At 42.3% G+C, this 24,147-nt stretch overlaps 1 protein-coding gene across 1 annotated transcript in view; it reads left to right on the forward strand.

Moving 5' to 3' along the window:
* The window catches only part of LOC311123825 (glutamate receptor 1-like), a gene marked incomplete at both ends in the record, with an annotated part of 105,709 nt that overhangs the window by 62,401 nt on the left and 19,161 nt on the right, over positions 1 to 24,147 (forward strand). Inside the window, 2 exons of the mRNA XM_084198050.1 lie at positions 2,848 to 3,054; positions 5,361 to 5,809. Coding sequence (XP_084054176.1) covers positions 2,848 to 3,054; positions 5,361 to 5,809 — 656 coding nt within the window. The remainder of the gene's footprint in view (positions 1 to 2,847; positions 3,055 to 5,360; positions 5,810 to 24,147) is intronic.

Consider the following 24,147-nt stretch of genomic DNA (forward strand, 5'->3'; position numbering starts at 1 on the left):
GGCCTACTCCATGGTTGTGACAATATAATGATTCATAAAGATCAATTGTCTAATTATCTTTATTGGTTTATTTGTAGGCCTATTAACAATGATTATTCCACCATGGTTGTGGCTTAATGATCGAACATTAACCATCCTATTGAAATACCTCTCCAGGAGAGTACCTCAATAGAACAAGGCTTTAGAAGCTCCATTCTATTCCATTACTGTGTTTAGCTGCTACTCTGTATATTCTCCTGAATATGAAGCATACATCACATCTATGGTCTCATCTTGAGGAAAGTGGTGATAAACTTTATGAGCTGGTAACATGTTTTGTCTCACCTCCTGGATATTACATAATTCAAAAGTCCCTACTTAAGTATGGTATGTTATGAGCTCATATTAAATCCATCCAATATTGATCTTCAATATGTCAATATTTTAACGGTAAGATAAACCTACATTTATTAATTACCTTGTCTGAAGGGCCTGTGGGTTCGATGATAAAGTATCTGGTTACCAGGAGTTATTTTCTATAGTTATTTTCATAAATCATTCATTTGTTGTGAAGGGTATTTTCTGAATAAAAGAATCCTTAACATAAAATCTCAACTGCGATGCTATAATAGAACATCTCAGATATATACATACACTACATTACCAAAAGTATGTGGACACCAGCTAGTCAAACATCTCATTCCAAAATCATGGGCATTAATATGGAGTTGGTCCCCACTTTGCTGCTATAATTAATATTAAATATTAATTATTATTAAAATATTAAATTAAATATTATTTAAATTAAAATTTATAACAGCCTCCACTCTTCTGGGAAGGCTTTCCACTAGATGTTGGAACATTGCTGCGGGGACTTGCTTCCATTCAGCAACAAGAGCATTAGTGAGGTTGGGCACTGATGTTGGGCGATTAAGCCTGGCTCGCAGTCGGCGTTCCAATTCATCCCAAAGATGTTCGATGGGGTTGAGGTCAGGGCTCTGTGCAGTTATGATAATTTCTGTTAATGCTTTCAATATATTATTATTCTAGTCTTTTACCGTTGTCATTGTCAGAGTGGACACGTTGTTTGCAAAGCCCACAACCTATGCTACACTTGTAAGAAACAAGTTATGGTTTATTTCATTCCATTTACGAGTTTTGTCAATTTAGTCATTGTGTTTTGTTTGGAGCGCTAATGTCAATGTTGAGTAAGGACACACACCTGATTACACATAGAAGTAGGCCTATAGGCTACCTGGCCTCTGTGCAAATGTAGGCATATAAATGTGCCCATTTGGGGATCTGATAGTATTTCTGATTGGCTTAACGCACCCCCACTAATGAGCTGTGGAGCTTCTCAAAGTAATGTTTACTTCACCTCAAACAGCAAGCAAACAAAGTCTGTTTTTACATCCATTGAGAATGCCAATAGTTCCTCAATGTATTTGAAAAATCTTTACAGCTCTCTCCCTTACGATAACCACTCAGTGTGAAAGGGAAAAATGTCATGCTCTGAACCAGTGGAAACGTCATAAAATAGGTCTACCTGATGAGTGTCACGCCCTGGCTCTGGGGACTCTTGTATGTTGAGCCAGGGTGTGAGTTTTCATTGTTTTGTGTTCTAGTTTGGTATTTCTATGTTGGCCAGGGTGGTTCCCAATCAGAGACGGCTGTAGCTCGTTGTCTCTGATTGGGAGCCATACTTAGGTAGCCGTTGGGCATTGTTTTGGTGTGGTATCTTGTTCCGTTTGGTTTGTGTAACCGTAGGACTTCACGTTTCGTATCGTTTGTTGTTTTGTTCGTTGTGTTGTACATTCAATATATATTATATACGCATATCACGCTGCGCCTTGGCCCGCTTCTTCTCAAGACGATCGTGACAATGAGCTCTTATCCCTTGCACAAATTATCCTACAGCTGTGTCTGTCCCAAGCTCACTGGCACGGGAAACTGAGGGCCCAGAATACTTTATACAATGTTGCAAGTTTGCTGATGCAAGCTTTGGGTGGACCCAAGTTAATAGTTGATACAATGTTTCAAGTTCGTTGCAGACAGGCCATGCATAGCTAATGTGATTTACAGGATATTTATTTTTATCAGGATATTTTCTACCTGCAGGCTGCAATGTTTTTATTTGTTGGCTTTATAGGCTATTTTTACATAGTTGGCAATGGCAATAGAAGTTACTTTTTAGGTTAGTATCATTTTCATTTAGATTTGGATAGATTTTAATTAACCACATGACAATCATTTTGAGATACGAAGGTGTTATTATAAATTAAATGAAACTGTTCCACGAAAATGTGCATATGAAAACCATAACTGGCACGCAGATCGGTAGAAATTGTAAGATAAATTGACATTCCACATGAGAAAGGTTGCCGACTCCTTGTGTAGCCTATTACCGGCAACTTCAGGAGAGTAATGGCAGAATCTGCGAAAGCCAGCAGGAGCGGGAGGAGGATGGTCGGTCAGGTTAAGGTTTTTCTCTTCTGGTTATCTTGATCTCTGGCTCCCTCTTGAATAATATGTGTCTTATTTCATCAAACAAAATACACGTAAATGTTTTGTCATACTCGTGGTATACGGTCTGATATACCACGGCTTTTAGCCAATTATCTTTCAGGGCTCGAACCACCCGGTTTAGAATGACCTTTAATGTGATCATATTGGAATTCTAACCAGATTTGAGTTCAATTCCATTTAAATTCCAGTCAATTCAGAAAATAAACCCAATTTCTATTCCAAATGTTCCTTATTGAAAAGCATTGAAGAGAATAGGAATTGGAATTTCAGTGTACTACCTACATTTACATTTAAATGGAATTGAGCCCAAACCTGAATGTATCCACCCTCCGTCTCCTACAGGAATCCCCATACGTGATGTTGAAAAAGAACCATGATCAGCTGTCAGGGAACGATAAGTACGAGGGTTACATCGTGGAGCTAGCCGCTGAGATCGCCAAGCACGTTGGGTACCACTACAAACTGAAGGTGGTCTCTGATGGGAAGTATGGAGCCAGAGACCCCGAGACCAAGATGTGGAACGGCATGGTCGGAGAGCTTGTGTACGGGGTGAGTGCTCATAAGATGGTTATTAGAGCTTATAAGACAGTTAGTAAGTGCTCATAAAGTGTCCGTAACATTTCTGAAGATTGTTAACGTTCATATTTGTCACATTGTATTTTTACAATTTTCCTTTCTGCCACTATAATGTTCGACACGATACCGTCTGCCAAACATGTTGGTCCTTTTATTTTATTTTTGTACCCCCTTTTTCTCCCCAATTTCGATCTTGTCTCATCGCTGCAACTCCCCAACGGGCTTGGGAGGTGAAGGTCGAGTCACGCGTCCTCCAAAACATGACCTGCCAAACCGCACTTCTTAACACCCGAAAGCCAGCCGCACCAATGTGTCGGAGGAAACACTGTTCAACTGACGAACGAAGTCAGCCTCCAGGCGCCCGGCCCACCACAAGGAGTCGCTAGAGCGCGATGAGCCAAGTAAAGCACCCCTGGCCAAACCAAATTGGCTGGGCCAATTGTGCGACGCACTATGGGACTCCCAGTCACGGCCGGTTGTGACACAGCCTGAGATCGAACCTGGGTCTGTAGTGACGCCTCAAGCACTGCGATGCAGTGCCTTAGACTGCTGCGGTAGGCCCCATTTTGGTCCATTTTAAAGAAATAGTGTTTTTTTCAAAGGTAATTCGTTTTCAGTGCTCAACAATAAAGCTTTATATAGCTTAGGACACAGTGGACACACTCTCACACCCTCTCTCTCTCTCTCTCTCTCTCTCTCTCTCTCTCTCTCTCTCTCTCTCTCTCTCTCTCTCTCTCTCTCTCTCTCTCTCTCTCTCTCTCTCTCTGGTCGTGACTCAGAGACAGGCAGCTCAGTAGTGAATCCTTGAGGAGGTGACGGGGAGGTTAAGTTTATTTACTGTAACTGAAGAACAACTGGAAATGTTCTGTCCCATTTCCGCTCCTGCAATCTGCCCACATACACAATTTCCATAGGAAATTGATTTGTAACAAAGAGGCCCATTGCACACCATGGCACTGATCTCTGCCGTTAAAAGGGTCTTTGTGATGCTATGGGGAGATGGGTGTGGGTGTGCCAAACGCTGCTGGGTTTTTCATGCTCAACAGTTTCCTGTGTGTATCAAGAATGGTCCACAACCCAAAGGACATCCAGCCAACTTGACACAACTGTGGAAAGCACAACTGCGGGGGTTGGGTGCAACTCAATATTAGGAAGGTGTTCCTGATGTTTGGAATCCTCAGTGTATATACAGCATAAGGCTGTACACATACAGAGGTTTTGTTAATCAGGAAACACTAAAATCCTAATATTGAGTTGCACCCAACCCCCGCAGTTGTGCTTTCCACAGTTGTGTCAAGTTGGCTGGATGTCCTTTGGGTTGTGGACCATTCTTGATACACACAGGAAACTGTTGAGCATGAAAAACCCAGCAGCGTTGAAGTTCTTGACACAAACCGGTGATCCTAGCACCTACTACCATACCCCGTTCAAAGGCACTTCAATATTTTAGCTTGCCCATTCACCCTCTAAATGGCACACATACACAATCCATGTCTCAATTGTCTCCAGGCTTAGCAATCCTTCTTTAGCCTGTCTCCTCCCCTTCATCGACACTGATTGAAGTGGATTTAACAAGTGACATCAATAAGAGATCATAGACTTCACCTGGATTCACCTGTTCAGTCTGTCATCGAAAGAGCAGGTGTTCTTAATGTTTTGTCTAGTGACAATTTACATTTATTTCCTCTCCTTCTTTGTGTCCTCCTACTGTACTGGACAGTATCTAGCTCTACATGTGTATTTACTGATGTAGAAAACTGCTTTGTATTTACAGATGTAGGATCTTAATTTGATCACTCTTTTGTTGCTGAGAATTGTCCTGCATGGCAGGAAATGCAAACGTGTAGTGTATGCAAGGTTTATAAAAGGCTTCTAAAGATAGTAATTTCCACATTAAAATGTCAGACTTGATATGCCCTAAAGAAAAATGTATCAACCCCTACAAAAAAGTGAATTAATTATAATCCACATAATAATTCACATTTCCTGTTGCAATAGGACTATTTTCCTGCTGTAGCAAACTGGCTCAAATTAAGATCCTACATCTGTATACACCATGGGATATTATATTATTTTGAATATTTTCTCTGCTTGAGTGTAGTTCATTGTCAAGGTGACAGCACAAATCAAATATTTCTTGCTACTGTAACGTCTCTCTTTCCATCTCCCTCCCTCCCTCCCTCCCGCTCTACCTCTCTCCCTCCCACCCTCCCTCCATCTCTACCTCCCTCCCTCCCTCTCTCCCTATGTTCCTCCCCCTCTCTCCTTCTCTCCTCCAGAAAGCAGACGTGGCGGTAGCCCCGCTAACCATCACCCTGGTCCGAGAAGAGGTGATCGACTTCTCCAAGCCCTTCATGTCTTTGGGCATCTCCATCATGATCAAGAAGCCCACCAAGTCTAAACCAGGTGTCTTTTCCTTCCTGGACCCACTGGCCTATGAGATCTGGATGTGTATCGTGTTTGCCTACATCGGTGTGAGCGTGGTCCTGTTCCTGGTGAGCCGCTTCAGCCCCTATGAGTGGCACGCAGAGGACTATGAGGAGGGGGCTGACCCCCAGACCCCCACCCAGCCGACGGGGCCCGGTGCTGGGCAACAGTCGGGGCTGAGCCCTGGTCAGCAAGGCCAGAACCAGCAGAATCAGGAACAGACCAACGAGTTTGGCATCTTCAACTCTCTCTGGTTCTCCCTGGGAGCCTTCATGCAGCAGGGATGTGACATCTCACCCAGGTAGGAAACCCACTTAGAAATACAATGGGTAGATCTGATGTAGAAATACAATGGGGTAGATCTGGGTCACACTTGATTTGTATAGTCGGGATTTTCATTAGTTCATGCCAGGCTAGGCTGTGACTAGGGGGCAGTTGCACATGATTTAACCAGGCTCGCTAGCGCAGATTGGCCATCTGGCAATTCTGGCAAATGCCAGATGGGCTGTATAATTTTTTTATTGAGTGGCCAGGTAGAAATTGACACGCACAAAAATGTGTATTTTAAATAAAAATAAAACATGAAAAATTTGACATTTTCTGGTTCTCCCCAATTCAGTAGGGTTTCTTGGTACCACTTTGTAAAATACTGTTGTCTTAGAGAGCTTTTAGATTACAAGGAGTGAGATAAAACAGTGAGACTGACAGAGCAGGGAGGACTACTGTACTACTGTTGAATGTGTTGTGATAAACTCTCTTCCCTGTGATTGTTTGTCATCAACATTTAGGGTTTGTTATTGTTGTTATGTTATAGTTTAAAAAGTTAATGTGTTCCATAGTCCTACTCGTTCAGTTAGACTAGTTGTGCATCACACACCTACAGCGGCACAGAAGTGGTACTAAAATACTTCAGAACTAGAGAAGCAAAAACTATGAACTCATTGAAGATGTGAAGTTATTATATGGTGCCTTCAGAAAGTATTCACACCACTTGACTTTTTCCACATTTTGTTGTGTTTAAAATGGATAAAATGTAGATTTTTTTGTCACTGGCCTACAGAGAATACCCCATAATTTCAAAGTGGATTAATGTTTTTAGAAATGTTAACAAATGAATTAAAAAGGAAAAGCTGAAATCTTTTGAGTCAATAAGTTCAGGAGTAAAAAAAATGCTCAACAAGTCATGGATTGTGTGTTTAACATGATTTTTGAATGGCTACCTCATCTCTGTACCCCACACATACAATTATCTGTAAGGTCCCTCAGTCGATCAGTGAATTTCAAACACAGATACAACGACAAAGACCAGGGAGGTTTTCCAATGCCTCGCAAAGAGGAGCACCTATTGGTAGATGGGTAAAAAAGAAAAGCAGACATTAAATATCCATTTTGAGCATCGTGAAATTATTAATTACACTTTGGATTGTGTATCAATAAACCCAGTCACTACAAAGATACAGGTGTCCTCCTAACTCAGTTGCCGGAGAGGGAGGAAACCGCTCAGGGATTTCATCATGAGGCCAATGGTGACTTTAAAACAGTTACAGAGTTTAATGGCTGTGATAGGTGAAAACTGAGGATGGATCAACAACATTGTAGTTACTCCACAATACTAACCTAATTGACAGAGTGAAAATAAGGAAGCTTGTACAGAATAACAATATTCCAAAACATGCATCCTGTTTGCAACAAGGCATTAAAGTAATACTGCAAAAAATGTAGCAAAGCAATTCACTTTTTGTCCTGAATGCGAAGTGTTATGTTTGGGGCAAATCCAATACAACACATTACTGAGTACCACTCTTCATACTTTCAAGCATAGTGGTGGCTGCATCATGTTATGGGTATGCTTGTAATTGTAAAGGACTGGGGAGTTTTTCAGGATAAAAACGAAACTGAATGGAGCTAAGCACAGGCAAAATCCTAGAGGAAAATCTGGTTCACTCTGCTTTCTACCAGAAACTGGGAGATGAATTCACCTTTCATCGGGACAATAACCTAAAGCACAAGGCCAAATCTACACTGGAGTTGCTTACCACGAAGACAGTGAATGTTCCTGAGTGGCCGTGTTATAGTTTTGACTTAAATCTGCTTGAAAATCCATGGCAAGACATGAAAATTGTATTCTAGCTATGAAGAATTTTGATGTTGTACAATCTAGGTGTGGAAAGCTTTTAGAGACTGACTCAGAAAGACTCACAGCTGTAATCGCTGTCAAAGTTGATTTTAACATGCATTTACTCAGGGGGTTGAATAATTATCTAATCAAGAAATATTTGTGTTTTCTTTTTCATAAATGTTTATACAAATGTTATAATTTTCCATTACAGAGTAATTTGTTTTTATCGTTGACAAAAAATGACAATTAAATCCATTTTAACACAACAACATTTTTGAAAAAGTCTAGGGGTGTGAATACTTTCTGAAGGCACTGTAGCTCTCTTTATTAATATAGCTAGGTCCCAGATCTGTTAGCAGAGATGAGTTAGCTTAAACACATACAGATGGCACCAGCAAAAGAAAACACTTTCACCAGAAAGGCTGGAACCATGGCTTAAACTCTGTCCACTTTAAGTGAAATGCGCTGAAGGATGGGTGGGTCGATAGTGTGTCTTAAACAGTGTCACTAGCTCTGTCCGGCTCCAACCAGAGTGAGAGCTCTGATGAACTGTGCCACAGTCGGCCCCCCTCTCTAAAGTTCACCAATTAAGAATCTCATTAAAGTGTCTGAAATTAGAGACACATAGAGGTTGACTCTCTCTCTCAGGGACACCAGGGGGGCCTTCTGAGAGGAGGAGGAGAGAGGAAGAGAGAAGATGGTAGAGGACAGGAGAGGAGAGGAGGAGAGGAGAGGAGGAGAAGGGGGAGAGGAGGAGAAAGAGGAGAGGAGAGGAGAGGAGAGGAGAGGAGAGGAGAGGAGAGGAGAGGAGAGGAGAGGAGAGGAGAGGAGAGGAGAGGAGAGGAGAGAAAAGGAGAGGAGAGGAGAGGAGAGGAGAGGAGAGGAGAGGGGAGGGGGGGAGGGGAGGGGAGGAGAGGAGGACAGAAGGAGATGGGGAGAGGAGAGGAATCTAACCACCACCAGTCTCTTCCAAGGCACTGACTGACTCACTGGACCAATGGAGAGAGATTGTGATTGTAAGTCTTGCAGTATGGGGACTATATCCTCCTCCTTGGCCTTCAGCTGGTGGCATTTACAGCATGCTGCTAAGCTAGCATAGCAAACACATACACACAGACGTACAGAATGTGCTGCTCTCACAGCCTAACAGAACACACCACTCCAATAAATATCGATCTCCTAGTACGTCCAATGGAGGAGCATGTCATCCATATAGACAAAGAACTATGTATAATCTTGTGGATCTCTCTCGCTCTCGCTCTCTCTTTCTCTTTCTCTTTCTCTTTCTCTTTCTCTTTCTCTTTCTCTTTCTCTATTTCTCTGTCTCTCTCTCTCTCTCGCTCTCTCTATTTCTCTGTCTCTCTTTCTCTCTCTCTCTTTCTCTCTCTCTCTCCCCCTCTGAGATCTACAGCAGCGATATATTACAAGAATGTATATAATCTACAGTACTCATGTTTCCCAGATGAGCTGGCCCCATTACTTCATGTCTGGGCGTAGGGGACTTGTCTCCAGAGAGGGCTGCCTTCACCAAACTAAACTGTTCTGTGTCCATAGCTCCATGTGAGTGCAGTCTTCTCCTCAAGAGCCACAGTCAGCATATGCTGCGGTAGTTGAATCATTCCTTGCTGGGCTGAAACAAACAAAAAAAGATTTTCCCTAAAGGAAATGTTTTAAAAATGCTTAATCTTTGTTATTGACCAGTTTTGTCTGTTTTTATTTGGTCACTCATGAGAACAGACGAGATAGAGATAGCGTTTCTTTTTGCTGCCTGTAACGCCTTCCACTCAGGCCTTTTTAATCAGAGACAATGAGTTTCCAAAAGACGTTAACGACGTTCAGCTGGTATTAATCAGTGCTGTGGTGTTTAATTCCCAGACGTTGTCGTCTGAAGAGATACAGAGGCTGCGTCCCAAATGGCATCCTGTACCATATATATAGTGTACATATTTTGACCAGGGCCTATAGTAGTGCATTATATAGGGAGTATGGTGCCATTCGGGATGCACCCCTGCCTTTGTCTGTTCCTTAATGCATTCTGATTGGCTGGCTCTAAAGGTATGTCTGCCTAGAGCTCTGTAGAGACAGGATGTGTGTGTGTGTGTGTGTGTGATCTCTCCTACCTGCCTGTGTGTGTGATCTCTCTCTCTCTGCTATTTATTCTCTCTAAATCCTTTGTTTGTTTGCTCTTTCTAAATGTCACCCCTGTCACTCAGAGCTCCTAAACCCGCCTGTCCATGACACTCCTCTCCTCTCCTCTCCTCTCCTCTCCTCTCCTCTCCTCTCCTCTCCTCTCCTCTCCTCTCCTCTCCTCTCCTCTCCTCTCCTCTCCTCTCCTCTCCTCTCCTCTCCTCTCCTCTCCTCTCCTCTCCTCTCCGCCTCCCTTCTTTTTATATCTCTCCCTCCCTCTCTCCCTCTGTCCCTCTGTATTTAGGGATGAACTGATCTGGCAGACACTGTGTGCAGGTGGGAGTACATGTGCGTGAGTGTGTGTGTGAGTGAGTATGTGTGTGTGTGCGTGCGTGTGTGTGTGTGTGTGTGAGTGAGTATGTATGTGCATGCGTGTGTGTGTGAATGAGTGAGTATGTGCGTATGTGTGTGTGCCTGCATATATTCATCTCATCTCATGCCTGCTGAGCAGATTATATCCTTTTCTCTTTCTTCAGTTTTATTTCATGAGCCTCATTCCTTTCATGCTCACAGCACAAAACACACACACACACACACACACACACACACACACACACACTAACCACACAGGACCAAGGTGTGATTCTCTAACAAACAAAGTCAATCAAAGCCAACTGGGTGTTTCCTCAGTGTGAGTACAACAGAAACTCCTTGTGCTCAGTGTGTGTGTGTGTGTGTTTCCCTAGAGAACTTGTCTCCACTCCTCTCCTGCTTGGTCGGTCGGATAGCACCGCTGCACTGCTAGCCTGAAACAAATCAACACTGTCACTTACAACGCTACCTGCCACACACACACACACACACACACACACACACACACACACACACACACACACACACACACACACACACACACACACACACACACACACACACACACACACAACACACACACACACACACAACACACACACACACAACACACACACACACAGAGCATTTGCTACCCGTCACAATAACAATTTCTCAGCCCACTGGTCAAAATCATTCCATTATGAATAATGGATCCAGTCTAATAAAGCATCGTTGTGTGTGTGCGCGTTTGTGTGTGTGAAAGAAAGCACAACCTTCCTCTAATCTCATGCCTGCTGAACAGATGATATCTGTTTCTCTCTCTCTCGTCTGAATACGGATCTATCTTTTCCTATACACGCTCCTCTCAGCCATTAGATCTCAATGATTTGTATTGGTTTGTTTGTTTGTGTAAATGCTCTCTGTAGGTTCTGATGTGTATTCCTGGCAGTTGTTTAAAAGGAATTTGAATTGAGCTAATTTTGTAGTATGTTGATTAGAAATGAACATTCTCTACTGCTGAAGTCATCTCCACTACAGATATCAACAAGAACAATGGAAACATCAACACATTATACTGCTGAAGTCATCTCCACTACAGATATCAACCAGAACAATGGAAACATCAACACATTATACTGCTGAAGTCATCTCCACTACAGATATCAACAAGAACAATGGAAACATCAACACATTATACTGCTGAAGTCATCTCCACTACAGATATCAACAAGAACAATGGAAATATCAACACGTTATACTGCTGAAGTCATCTCCACTACAGATATCAACAAGAACAATGGAAACATCAACACATTATACTGCTGAAGTCATCTCCACTACAGATATCAACCAGAACAATGGAAACATCAACACATTATACTGCTGAAGTCATCTCCACTACAGATATCAACAAGAACAATGGAAACATCAACACATTACACTGCTGAAGTCATCTCCACTACAGATATCAACCAGAACAATGGAAACATCAACACATTATACTGCTGAAGTCATCTCCACTACAGATATCAACCAGAACAATGGAAACATCAACACATTATACTGCTGAAGTCATCTCCACTACAGATATCAACAAGAACTCTGTCGTAGCCGGCCGCGACCGGGAGACCCATGGGGCGGCGCACAATCGGCCCAGCGTCGTCCAGGGTATGGGGAGGGAATGGCCGGCAAGGATGAACAGTGGGGAAAAAAGTATTTAGTCAGCCACCAATTTTGCAAGTTCTCCCACTTAAAAAGATGAGAGAGGCCTGTAATTTTCATCATAGGTACACGTCAACTATGACAGACAAATTGAGAAAAAAAAAACAGAAAATCACATTGTAGGATTTTTATTGAATTTATTTGCAAATTATAGTGGAAAATAAGTATTTGGTCACCTACAAACAATCAAGATTTCTGGCTCTCACAGACCTGTAACTTCTTCTTTAAGGGGCTCCTCTGTCCTCCACTCGTTACCTGTATTAATGGCACCTGTTTGAACTTGTTATCAGTATAAAAGACACCTGTCCACAACCTCAAACAGTCACACTCCAAACTCCACTATGGCCAAGACCAAAGAGCTGTCAAAGGACACCAGAAACAAAATTGTAGACCTGCACCAGGCTGGGAAGACTGAATCTGCAATAGGTAAGCAGCTTGGTTTGAAGAAATCAACTGTGGGAGCAATTATTAGGAAATGGAAGACATACAAGACCACTGATAATCTCCCTCGATCTGGGGCTCCACGCAAGATCATCACAAGAACGGTGAGCAAAAATCCCAGAACCACACGGGGGGACCTAGTGAATGACCTGCAGAGAGCTGGGACCAAAGTAACAAAGCCTACCATCAGTAACACACTACGCCGCCAGGGACTCAAATCCTGCAGTGCCAGACGTGTCCCCCTGCTTAAGCCAGTACATGTCCAGGCTTGTCTGAAGTTTGCTAGAGTGCATTTGGATGATCCAGAAGAGGATTGGGAGAATGTCATATGGTCAGATGAAACCAAAATATAACTTTTTGGTAAAAACTCAACTCGTCGTGTTTGGAGGACAAAGAATGCTGAGTTGCATCCAAATAACACCATACCTACTGTGAAGCATGGGGGTGGAAACATCATGCTTTGGGGCTGTTTTTCTGCAAAGGGACCAGGACGACTGATCCGTGTAAAGGAAAGAATGAATGGGGCCATGTATCGTGAGATTTTGAGTGAAAACCTCCTTCCATCAGCAAGGGCATTGAAGATGAAACGTGGCTGGGGTCTTTCAGCATGACAATGATCCCAAACACACCGCCCGGGCAACGAAGAAGTGGCTTCGTTAGAAGCATTTCAAGGTCCTGGAGTGGCCTAGCCAGTCTCCAGATCTCAACCCCATAGGAAATCTTTGGAGGGAGTTGAAAGTCCGTGTTGCCCAGCGACAGCCCCAAAACATCACTGCTCTAGAGGAGATCTGCATGGAGGAATGGGCCAAAATACCAGCAACAGTGTGTGAAAACCTTGTGAAGACTTACAGAAAACGTTTGACCTGTGTCATTGCCAACAAATAGTATATAACAAAGTATTGAGAAACGTTTGTTATTGACCAAATACTTATTTTCCACCATAATTTTCAAATAAATTCATGAAAAATCCTACAATGAGATTTTCTGGGAAAAGTTTTCTCATTTTGTCTGTCATAGTTGACGTGTACCTATGATGAAAATTACAGGCCTTTCTCATATTTTTAAGTGGGAGAACTTGCACAATTGGTGGCTGACTAAATAAATTTTTTCCCCACTGTAGCTCAGTTGGTAGAGCATGGCGTTTGCAACGCCAGGGTTGTGGGTTCGATTCCCACGGGGGCCCAGTATGAAAAATTTAAAAAATAATGTATGCACTCACTAACTGTAAGTCGCTCTGGATAAGAGCGTCTGCTAAATGACTAAAATGTAAATGTAGAACAATGGAAACATCAACACATTATACTGCTGAATCATCTCCACTACAGATATCAACCAGAACAATGGAAACATCAACACATTATACTGCTGAAGTCATCTCCACTACAGATATCAACCAGAACAATGGAAACATCAACACATTATACTGCTGAAGTCATCTCCACTACAGATATCAACCAGAACAATGGAAACATCAACACATTATACTGCTGAAGTCATCTCCACTACAGATATCAACCAGAACAATGGAAACATCAACACATTATACACTCCTCAAGTCTAGGGCAATCATGTGACATAGCAATATTGTATCCTGTATTTTAAACCTTATCCAGAGATGTGAATTACACCAGAAAATAAAGCAGTCGTCTGAGGATGGAGCTGGACCATCTGACATGAAAAGAAAAGGGGACAGTTTGATGAAAAAGCTTTAACCTCTTAAATGTAACTAAATGTAATCGAAACGTAATCACCAAAATAAATACTTTTTCATGAGAGGACAATAAACAGTAACAGGGAAACTATCTATACTCCAAGAAAGATTAAAATCTCACTTTTCTGGTAAAGATAGTTATAAATTGCTGAGGTGTAGTCACTTTTGAGGACACAAGCTCAAGCACTCAGTACCAATATGATAAAAATATGAAAATATGAAATATTTTATGATGTATTTCCTATTCAACAAAACTGTATGAATAAGGCTTGAAAGGACTTATAGGCTTTCTAAATAGAGTATAATCAAATTATAAAATTACTAACTATAATATTTTCACCTGCCTTATGAATGTAATATTTCTAGTGTTAGAGAAAATGTGCATATTTTCTAAAGGTCTCTCTTGATCAAAACATCTGCCCCCACCGCTGTGAACGACACACAGAGCTCTAGCTTGGCTTCCTGAACTCGTTAGGAACTCACCTTTCATCTCATATTAAGCTTGTCCATCTATGACAATCAGAAGTCGTTTTTTGTTTAAAATCTGTGAATTATTTTAGATTACTGTCTATAAATCTATCTCTGAATGTACTAGAGTGACGAAACCACTCTCTCCTGCTGCGCTACGATGTAAGGATTGTGACGTAGGGTTCAGCCAGGAGTTGATGGACAGTCAGAAGAGCGAATGAAATGGTAGGAGGGACATCCCAGCTTCAAGTGGTTTCAGATTTCACATCCTACATCGCACAGGTGGAAGAGATACAGTGAGGGAAAAAAGTATTTGATCCCCTGCTGATTTTGTACGTTTGCCCACTGACAAAGAAATGATCAGTCTATAATTTTAATGGTAGGTTTATTTGAACAGTGAGAGACAGAATAACAACAACAACAAATCCAGAAAAACATATGTCAAAAATGTTATTTTAATGAGGGAAATAAGTATTTGACCCCCTCTCAATCAGAAAGATTTCTTGCTCCCAGGTGTCTTTTATACAGGTAACGAGCTGAGATTAGGAGCACACTCTTAAAGGGAGTGCTCCTAATCTCAGTTTGTTACCTGTATAAAAGACTCCTGTCCACAGAAGCAATCAATCAGATTCCAAACTCTCCACCATGGCCAAGACCAAAGAGCTCTCCGAGGATGTCAGGGACAAGATTGTAGACCTACACAAGGCTGGAATAGGCTACAAGACCATCGCCAAGCAGCTTGGTGAGAAGGTGACAACAGTTGGTGCGATTATTCGCAAATGGAAGAAACACAAAATAACTGTAAATCTCCCTTGGCCTGGGGCTCCATGCAAGATCTCACCTCATGGAGTTGCAATGATCATGAGAACGGTGTGGAATCAGCCCAGAACTACACGGGAGGATCTTGTAAATGATCTCAAGGCAGCTGGGACCATATTCACCAAGAAAACAATTGGTAACACACTACGCCGTGAAGGACTGAAATCCTGCAGCGCCCGCAAGGTCCCCCTGCTCAAGAAAGCACATATACAGGGCCGTCTGAAGTTTGCCAATGAACATCTGAATGATTCAGAGGAGAACTGGGTGAAAGTGTTGTGGTCAGATGAGACCAAAATCGAGCTCTTTAGCATCATCTCAACTCGCCGTGTTTGGAGGAGGAGGAATGCTGCCTATGACCCCAAGAACACCATCCCCACCGTCAAACATGGAGGTGGAAACATTATGCTTTGGGGGTGTTTTTCTGCTAAGGGGACAGGACAACTTCACCGCATCAAAGAGACGATGGACGGGGCCATGTACCGTCAAATCTTGGGTGAGAACCTCCTTCCCTCAGCCAGGGCATTGAAAATGGGTTGTGGATGGGTATTCCAGCATGACAATGACCCAAAACACACGGCCAAGGCAACAAAGGAGTGGCTCAAGAAGAAGCACATTAAGGTCCTGGAGTGGCCTAGCCAGTCTCCAGACTTTAATCCCATAGAAAATCTGTGGAGGGAGCTGAAGGTTCGAGTTGCCAAACGTCAGCCTCGAAACCTTAATGACTTAAAGATCTGCAAAGAGGAGTGGGACAAAATCCCTCCTGAGATGTGTGCAAACCTGGTGGCCAACTACAAGAAACGTCTGACCTCTGTGATTGCCAACAAGGGTTTTAAATTACATTTACATTTAATGTTGAAATCCAGGCATATCAGATGATTGAGGAAAACACAGGGCCCTACTCGTAACATGCCACGGCCATACGTCAATCAGACAGACTATATGAAATCAGGACAGGGAAACTATCTATATGATAACTGCTTTATAATAGAGAATGAGAGGATTGTGCGTGCAGTGTGTTTAATAGCTAGTATTATAGCGGTGCTTTAGAGAAGAGACAGCCAGTGTTATAGAGCGTGGTTGATTTATAAGGACCCCGTTCACTTCACGACATTGTCTCTTGTGTTTTATTTATGGCTAAATCACATCAAGGCTACTCTTGATCACATAGCAGCTTTCACACATTGAGGCAGACACAAATATAACATTTACATTTTAGTAATTTAGAAGATGATCTTATCCAGAGCGACTTACAGTAATGAGCACTTACATTTTCTTACTGGTCCCGCATGGGAATTGAACCCACAACCCTGGCATTGCAAGCACCATGCTCTACCAACTGAGCCACACAGGATCACAAGCATCTCTCTCTTCCAACCTCTGTTCTACCAGCCAGGCAACCAATTTGACCTTTTCAGAGATATTGGACATCCTGGCAAGATTACAACTGACATGACACTGAGGCCCTCTACACTCTCTCTCTCTCTCCTCTCTCTCTCTCTCCCTCTCTCTCCTCTCTCTCTCTCTCTCCTCTCTCAATCTCTCTCTCTCTCTCTCTCTCTCTCTCTCTCTCTCTCTCACTCTCTCTCTCTCCTCATCTCTCTCTCTCTCTCTCTCTCTCTCTCTCTCTCTCCTCTCTCTCCTCTCTCTCCTCTCTCTCTCTCTCTCTCTCTCTCTCTCTCTCTCTCTCTCTCTCGCTCTCCCTCTCGCTCTCCCTCCCCCTCCCTCCCTCCCTCCCTCCCCCCAGGGGTTCAGGCCTATGGGAAATCTAAGGTAGAGTTAACGCCACATGTATGGATTGGTTAGCTGTTGGCCATAATTTAAGGGCTATGTAGTAAAGAGGTCTGTATGTCACAGGGACTGGCCTATTAGAAACCCACATGTTCTGGTTGTTAAAATCATTATAGGCTAGTAACTGGCTAAAGCAGAGTAGATAGGCTAGTAACTGGCTAAAGCAGAATAGATAGGATAGTAACTGGCTAAAGCAGAGTAGATAGGATAGTAACTGGCTAAAGCAGAGTAGATAGGATAGTAACTGGCTAAAGCAGAGTAGATAGGATAGTAACTGGCTAAAGCAGAGTAGATAGGATAGTAACTGGCTAAATCAGAGTAGGTAAGCTAGTAACTGGCTAAAGCAGAGTAGATAGGATAGTAACTGGCTAAAGCAGAGTAGATAGGATAGTAACTGGCTAAAGCAGAGTAGATAGGATAGTAACTGGCTAAAGCAGAGTAGATAGGATAGTAACAGGCTAAAGCAGAGTAGATAGGATAGTAACAGGCTAAAGCAGAGTAGATAGGCTAGTAACTGGCTAAATCAGAGTAGGTAAGCTAGTAACTGGCTAAAGCAGAGTAGATAGGCTAGTAACTGGCTAAAGCAGAGTAGATAGGATAGTAACTGGCTATATCAGAGTAGATAGGATAGTAACTGGCTAAAGCAGAGTAGATAGGATAGTAACTGGCTAAAGCAGAGTAGATAGGATAGTAACTGGCTAAAGCAGAGTAGATAGGATAGTAACTGGCTAAAGCAGAGTAGATAGGATAGTAACTGGCTAAAGCAGAGTAGATAGGATAGTAACTGGCTAAAGCAGAGTAGATAGGATAGTAACTGGCTAAAGCAGAGTAGATAGGATAGTAACTGGCTAAAGCAGAGTAGATAGGATAGTAACTGGCTAAAGCAGAGTAGATAGGATAGTAACTGGCTAAATCAGAGTAGGTAAGCTAGTAACTGGCTAAAGCAGAGTAGATAGGATAGTAACTGGCTAAAGCAGAGTAGATAGGATAGTAACTGGCTAAAGCAGAGTAGATAGGATAGTAACTGGCTAAAGCAGAGTAGATAGGATAGTAACAGGCTAAAGCAGAGTAGATAGGATAGTAACAGGCTAAAGCAGAGTAGATAGGCTAGTAACTGGCTAAATCAGAGTAGGTAAGCTAGTAACTGGCTAAAGCAGAGTAGATAGGCTAGTAACTGGCTAAAGCAGAGTAGATAGGATAGTAACTGGCTATATCAGAGTAGATAGGATAGTAACTGGCTAAAGCAGAGTAGATAGGATAGTAACTGGCTAAAGCAGAGTAGATAGGATAGTAACTGGCTAAAGCAGAGTAGATAGGATAGTAACTGGCTAAAGCAGAGTAGATAGGATAGTAACTGGCTAAAGCAGAGTAGATAGGATAGTAACAGGCTAAAGCAGAGTACATAGGATAGTAACAGGCTAAAGCAGAGTAGATAGGCTAGTAACTGGCTAAATCAGAGTAGGTAAGCTAGTAACTGGCTAAAGCAGAGTAGATAGGCTAGTAACTGGCTAAAGCAGAGTAGATAGGCTAGTAACTGGCTAAAGCAGAGTAGATAGGCTAGTAACTGGCGAAAGCAGAGTAGATAGGATAGTAACTGGCTAAATCAGAGTAGATAGGATAGTAACTGGCTAAAGCAGGGTAGATAGGCTAGTAACTGGCTATAGAAGAGTAGATAGGTTAGTAACTGGCTAAAGCAGCGTAGTTAGGCTAGTAACTGGCTAAATCAGAGTATATAGGATAGTAACTGGCTAAAGCAGAGTAGGTAAGCTAGTAACTGGCTAAAGCAGAGTAGATAGGCTAGTAACTGGCTAAAGCAGAGTAGATAGGTTAGTAACAGGCTAAAGCAGAGTAGATAGGATAGTAACTGGCTAAATCAGAGTAGGTAAGCTAGTAACTGGCTAAAGCAGAGTAGATAGGCTAGTAACTGGCTTAATCAGAGTAGGTAAGCTAGTAACTGGCTAAAGCAGAGTAGATAGGCTAGTAACAGGCTAAAGCAGAGTAGATAGGCTAGTAACTGGCTAAAGCAGAGTAGATAGGCTAGTAACTGGCTAAAGCAGAGTAGATAGGCTAGTAACTGGCTAAAGCAGAGTAGATAGGCTAGTAACTGGCTAAATCAGAATAGGTAAGCTAGTAACTGGCTAAAGCAGAGTAGATAGGCTAGTAACTGGCTAAAGCAGAGTAGATAGGCTAGTAACTGGCTAAAGCAGAGTAGATAGGATAGTAACTGGCTAAAGCAGAGTAGATAGGCTAGTAACTGGCTAAAGCAGAGTAGATAGGCTCGTAACTGTCTAAAGCAGAGTAGATAGGCTAGTAACTGGCTAAAGCAGAGTAGATAGGATAGTAACTGGCTAAAGCAGAGTAGATAGGATAGTAACTGCCTAAAGCAGAGTAGATAGGCTAGTAACTGGCTAAAGCAGAGTAGATAGGATAGTAACTGGCTATAGAAGAGTAGATAGGATAGTAACTGGCTATAGAAGAGTACAGTGTCTTGTAAAAGTATTCATCCCCCTTGGCGTTTTCCCTATTTTGTTGAATTACAACCTGTAATTTAAATGGATTTTTATTTGGATTTCATGCAATGGACATACACAAAATAGTCCAAATTGGTGAAGTGAAATGAAAAAAATAACTTATTTCAAGAAAATCTAAAAAATTAATAACGGAAAAGTGGTGTGTGCATATGTATTCACCCCCTTTGCTATGAAGCCCTTAAATAAGATCTGGTGCAACCAATTACCTTCAGAAGTCACCACCACCAATGTAGCCACATTTCAATCAAGACCCACAGGGGTGAAATGATGCTACAGTGCCTTGCAAAAGTATTCATCCCCCTTGGCGTTTTTCCTATTTTTTGCATTACAACCTGTAATTTAAATGGATTTTTATTTGGATTTCATGCAATGGACATACACAAAATAGTCCAAATTGGTGAAGTGAAATGAAAAAAATAACTTATTTCAAGAAAATCTAAAAAAAAAATTACGGAAAAGTGGTGCGTGCATAGGTATTCACCCACTTTGCTATGAAGCCCTTAAATAAGATCTGATGCAACCAATTACCTTCAGAAGTCACCACCACCAATGTAGCCACATTTCAATCAAGACCCACAGGGGTGAAATGATGCTACAGTGCCTTGCAAAAGTATTCATCCCCCTTGGCGTTTTTCCTATTTTTTGCATTACAACCTGTAATTTAAATGGATTTTTATTTGGATTTCATGCAATGGACATACACAAAATAGTCCAAATTGGTGAAGTGAAATGAAAAAAATAACTTATTTCAAGAAAATCTAAAAAAAAAATTACGGAAAAGTGGTGCGTGCATAGGTATTCACCCACTTTGCTATGAAGCCCTTAAATAAGATCTGATGCAACCAATTACCTTCAGAAGTCACATAATTAGTTAAATAAAGTCCACCAGTGTGCAATCTAAGTGCCACATGATCTGTCACATGATCTCAGTATGTATACACCTGTTCTGAAAGGTCCCAGAGTCTGCAACAACACTAAGTAAGGGGCACCACCAAGCAAGTGGCACCATGAAGACCAAGGAGCTCTCTTAACAGGTCAGGGACAATGTTGTGGAGAAGTACAGATCAGGGTTGGGTTATAAAAAAATATCAGAAACTTTGAACATCCCACGGAGCACCATTAAATCCATTATAAAAAAATTGAAAGAATATGGCACCACAACAAACCTGCCAAGAGAGGGCCGCCCACCAAAACTCACGGACCAGGCAAGGAGGGCATTAATCAGAGAGACAACAATGAGACCAAAGATAACCCTGAAGGAGCTTCACAGTGGAGATTGGAGATCTGTCCATTGGACCACTTTAAGCCGTACACTCCACAGAGCTGGGCTTTACGGAAGAGTGGCCAGAAAAAAGCCATTGCTTTAAGAAAAAAATAAGCAAACACGTTTGGTGTTTGCCAAAAGGCATGTGGGAGACTCCCCAAACATATGGAAGAAGGTACTCTGGTCAGATGAGACTAAAATTGAGCTTTTGGGCAATCAAGGAAAATGCTATGTCTGGCACAAACCCAACACCTCTCATCACCCCGAGAACACCATCCCCACAGTGAAGCATGGTGATGGCAGCATCATGCTGTGGGGCTGTTTTTCATCGGCAGGGACTGGGAAACTGGTAAAAAATGAAGGAATTATGGATGGTGTTAAATACAGGGAAATTCTTGAGGGAAACCTGTTTCAGTCTTCCAGAGATTTGAGACTGGGACGGAGGTTCACCTTCCAGCAGGACAATGACCCCAAGCATACTGATAAAGCAACACTCAAGTGGTATAAGGGGAAACATTTAAATGTCTTGGAATGGCCTAGTCAAAGCCCAGACCTCAATCCAATTGAGAATCTGTGGTATGACTTAAAGATGGCTGTACACCAGCGGAACCCATCCAACTTTAAGGAGCTGGAGCAGTTTTACCTTGAAGAATGGGCAGAAATCCCAGTGGCTAGAGGTGCCAAGCTTATAGAGACATACCCCAAGAGACTTGCAGCTGTAATTGCTGCAAAAGGTGGCTCTACAAAGTATTGACTTTGGCTAGGTGAATAGTTATGCATGTTCATGTTTCCTCTTGTTTGTTTCACAATAAAAATATTTTGCATCTTCAAAGTGGTAGGCATGTTGTGTAAACAAATGATACAAACCCCCAAGGCAACAAAATAGGAAACATGCCAAGGGGGGTGAATACTTTCGCAAGCCACTGTATATGATATGCTACTATAGTAGCTGGATGATCTGAAGGGCTGTTTCTGTGAAGGGATTTTGCAGCTAAAGAGAGAGAAAGAGAGAGAGCGAGAGAGAGAGAGAGAGAGAGAGATATACACTTCAGTGTTTGTTGCGCTGCCTCCCGCAGAGAGAGCCTGATCGAGGACATAGAGGGAAGAGAGGGAAAGAGAGATAAGAGAGGGGGAGAGAGGGAGGAAAGGAGGAGTGAGATTACTTAAATCCTTCTTTCAGCTCAGATCGCCAGAACTGTTTGGAGAGCAGGGTGTGCTGCCATGGCAACCCAGCGAGACACGCGCGCTCCTTACAGAGTGTCGCAGCTCACAGCATGTACCCGTATGTGTGTGTGTGTGTGTGTCACAGCACGCCTGTGTGTTTGTGTGGGTGTGTGTGTGTGTGCATGCTTGTACGCGTCTGTTGATACTATACGCTAACTATCAGATTATACTGGAAGTTCTGATTAATGCAGCCATGGTTAGTGTTTCTTCCTGAAATTACTAACACTGTCTCTGTATGTGTGCATGTGAGATGTGTGTGTGTGTGTGTGTGTGTGTGTATTTGCTACTGTGTTTGTGTGTGTGTGTGTGTGTGTGTGTGTTTCACTGTACGTCAACCATAAAAATGCAGTGAACTACTAAGTCCACAACAGCCGTTGAATTGATTCACTCCATGTATCACACTAGTACACAATTACACAGCATTGTATGACATAACACACTATGGTGGAAATGTCCGTAGCTCACTTAACACCTTACAACTACCAACCTCTGTTTATAGTGCCCTGCTGTAAACATTATTAACATAATTTACTCATTCTCTATTGCATGAAAATATTGACCTTTATAGGATAGAGCTGAGAGAGAGAGAGAGATATGGAGAAAGAGGGAGAGAATGATAGAGAGAGTAGAGGGAGGGGAGAGAGAGACATAGTAGAGAGAGAGAGAGAGAGAGAGATATGGAGAAAGAGAAAGATGGAGGGAGGGAGGTAGGGATGAGTTCCAGCCAGGTCGTAAGAGTCCCAATGCATTATTAGAGGCAACGTGGCAGTTTGAGTACACACACATAGACACACACACACACACACACACACACACCTATCTAATTTATACAGATCCAAAAAGCAGAAAAGCCGATGCATCTTGCTCTTCTTGTTTCTGATTGGTCTTGGAATCAGAACATTATTAAGCCTGGTTTTCTCCCCAAATTCCAGCAGTGGAAGTCCTAATCCATTGTAATTTGTTCATTACAGACTCATTCCTTACACTCACTAAAGTCATTAGTCATGCGAATTAGCATATGGAATAGAAGTTAGTCAGGGGAATTCTACGGGGAGTTTAGCAGTTCAGTTAGCTACACTAGATCCACTCTGAGCTGGGGAGATAAGAGTATGGTTAGAGGTTGGTAAGAGGTTTGGTTTGGTTGCTGGGAGCAGTGACTCGCCACGCCTGGTCATGGCCCTTCTCTGACACACCCATACATGCACACGCATGAACATGCACACAAGCATCCCATCCCTGATCCATATTAACATAACCATTAAATATAATGTTCAGCAATAATGAATAGTTACTGTGAATAAATCATTAATGAGGCAGTGAAATTATGGCACGACTCTAAAACGCCCTGGTACTGTAAGCAGCCTTCATAGTGTTTCACTGATGTTCACTACAGCACAGCACAGTACTGTATGGGTTTCTCAAACTTTTTGGGACTGGGCACCCCTTTTGTGATAGTAAATTCATCAGGGACCCCCTCATAATCGGAACACAATTCAATTGCGATAAAAATACCCTACAAGGACTTTTAATATGATGTCTGCATTGCAACATGTAAAGTGTTGGTCCCATGTTTCATGAGCTGAAATAAAAGATCCCACAAATTTTCCATACGCACAAAAAGCTTATTTCTCTCAGATTTTGTGCACAAATTTGTTTACATACCTGTTAGTGAGCATCTCTCCTTTGCCAAGATAATCCATCCACCTGACATGTGTGGCATATCAATAAGCTGATTAAACAGAATTACAAAGGTGGACCTTCTGCTGGGGACAATAAATGGCCACTCTAAAATGTGCAGTTTTGTCACACAACACAATACCACAGATGTCTCAAGTTTTGAGGAAGCGTGCAATTGGCATGCTGACTAAAGGAATATCCACCAGAGCTGTCGCCAGATAATGTTATGTTAATTTCTCTACCATAAGCCGTCTCCAATGTCGTTTTAGAGAATTTGTCGGTATGTTAAACCGGGCTCACAACCGCAGACCACATGTAACCACGGCAGCCCAGGACCTCCACATCCAACTGCTTCACCTGCATGATCGTCTGAGACCAGCCACCCGGACAGCTG

This window comes from Coregonus lavaretus (assembly GCF_964263955.1).
Source record: "Coregonus lavaretus genome assembly, contig: HAP1_SCAFFOLD_426, whole genome shotgun sequence".
NCBI lineage: Eukaryota > Metazoa > Chordata > Actinopteri > Salmoniformes > Salmonidae > Coregonus > Coregonus lavaretus.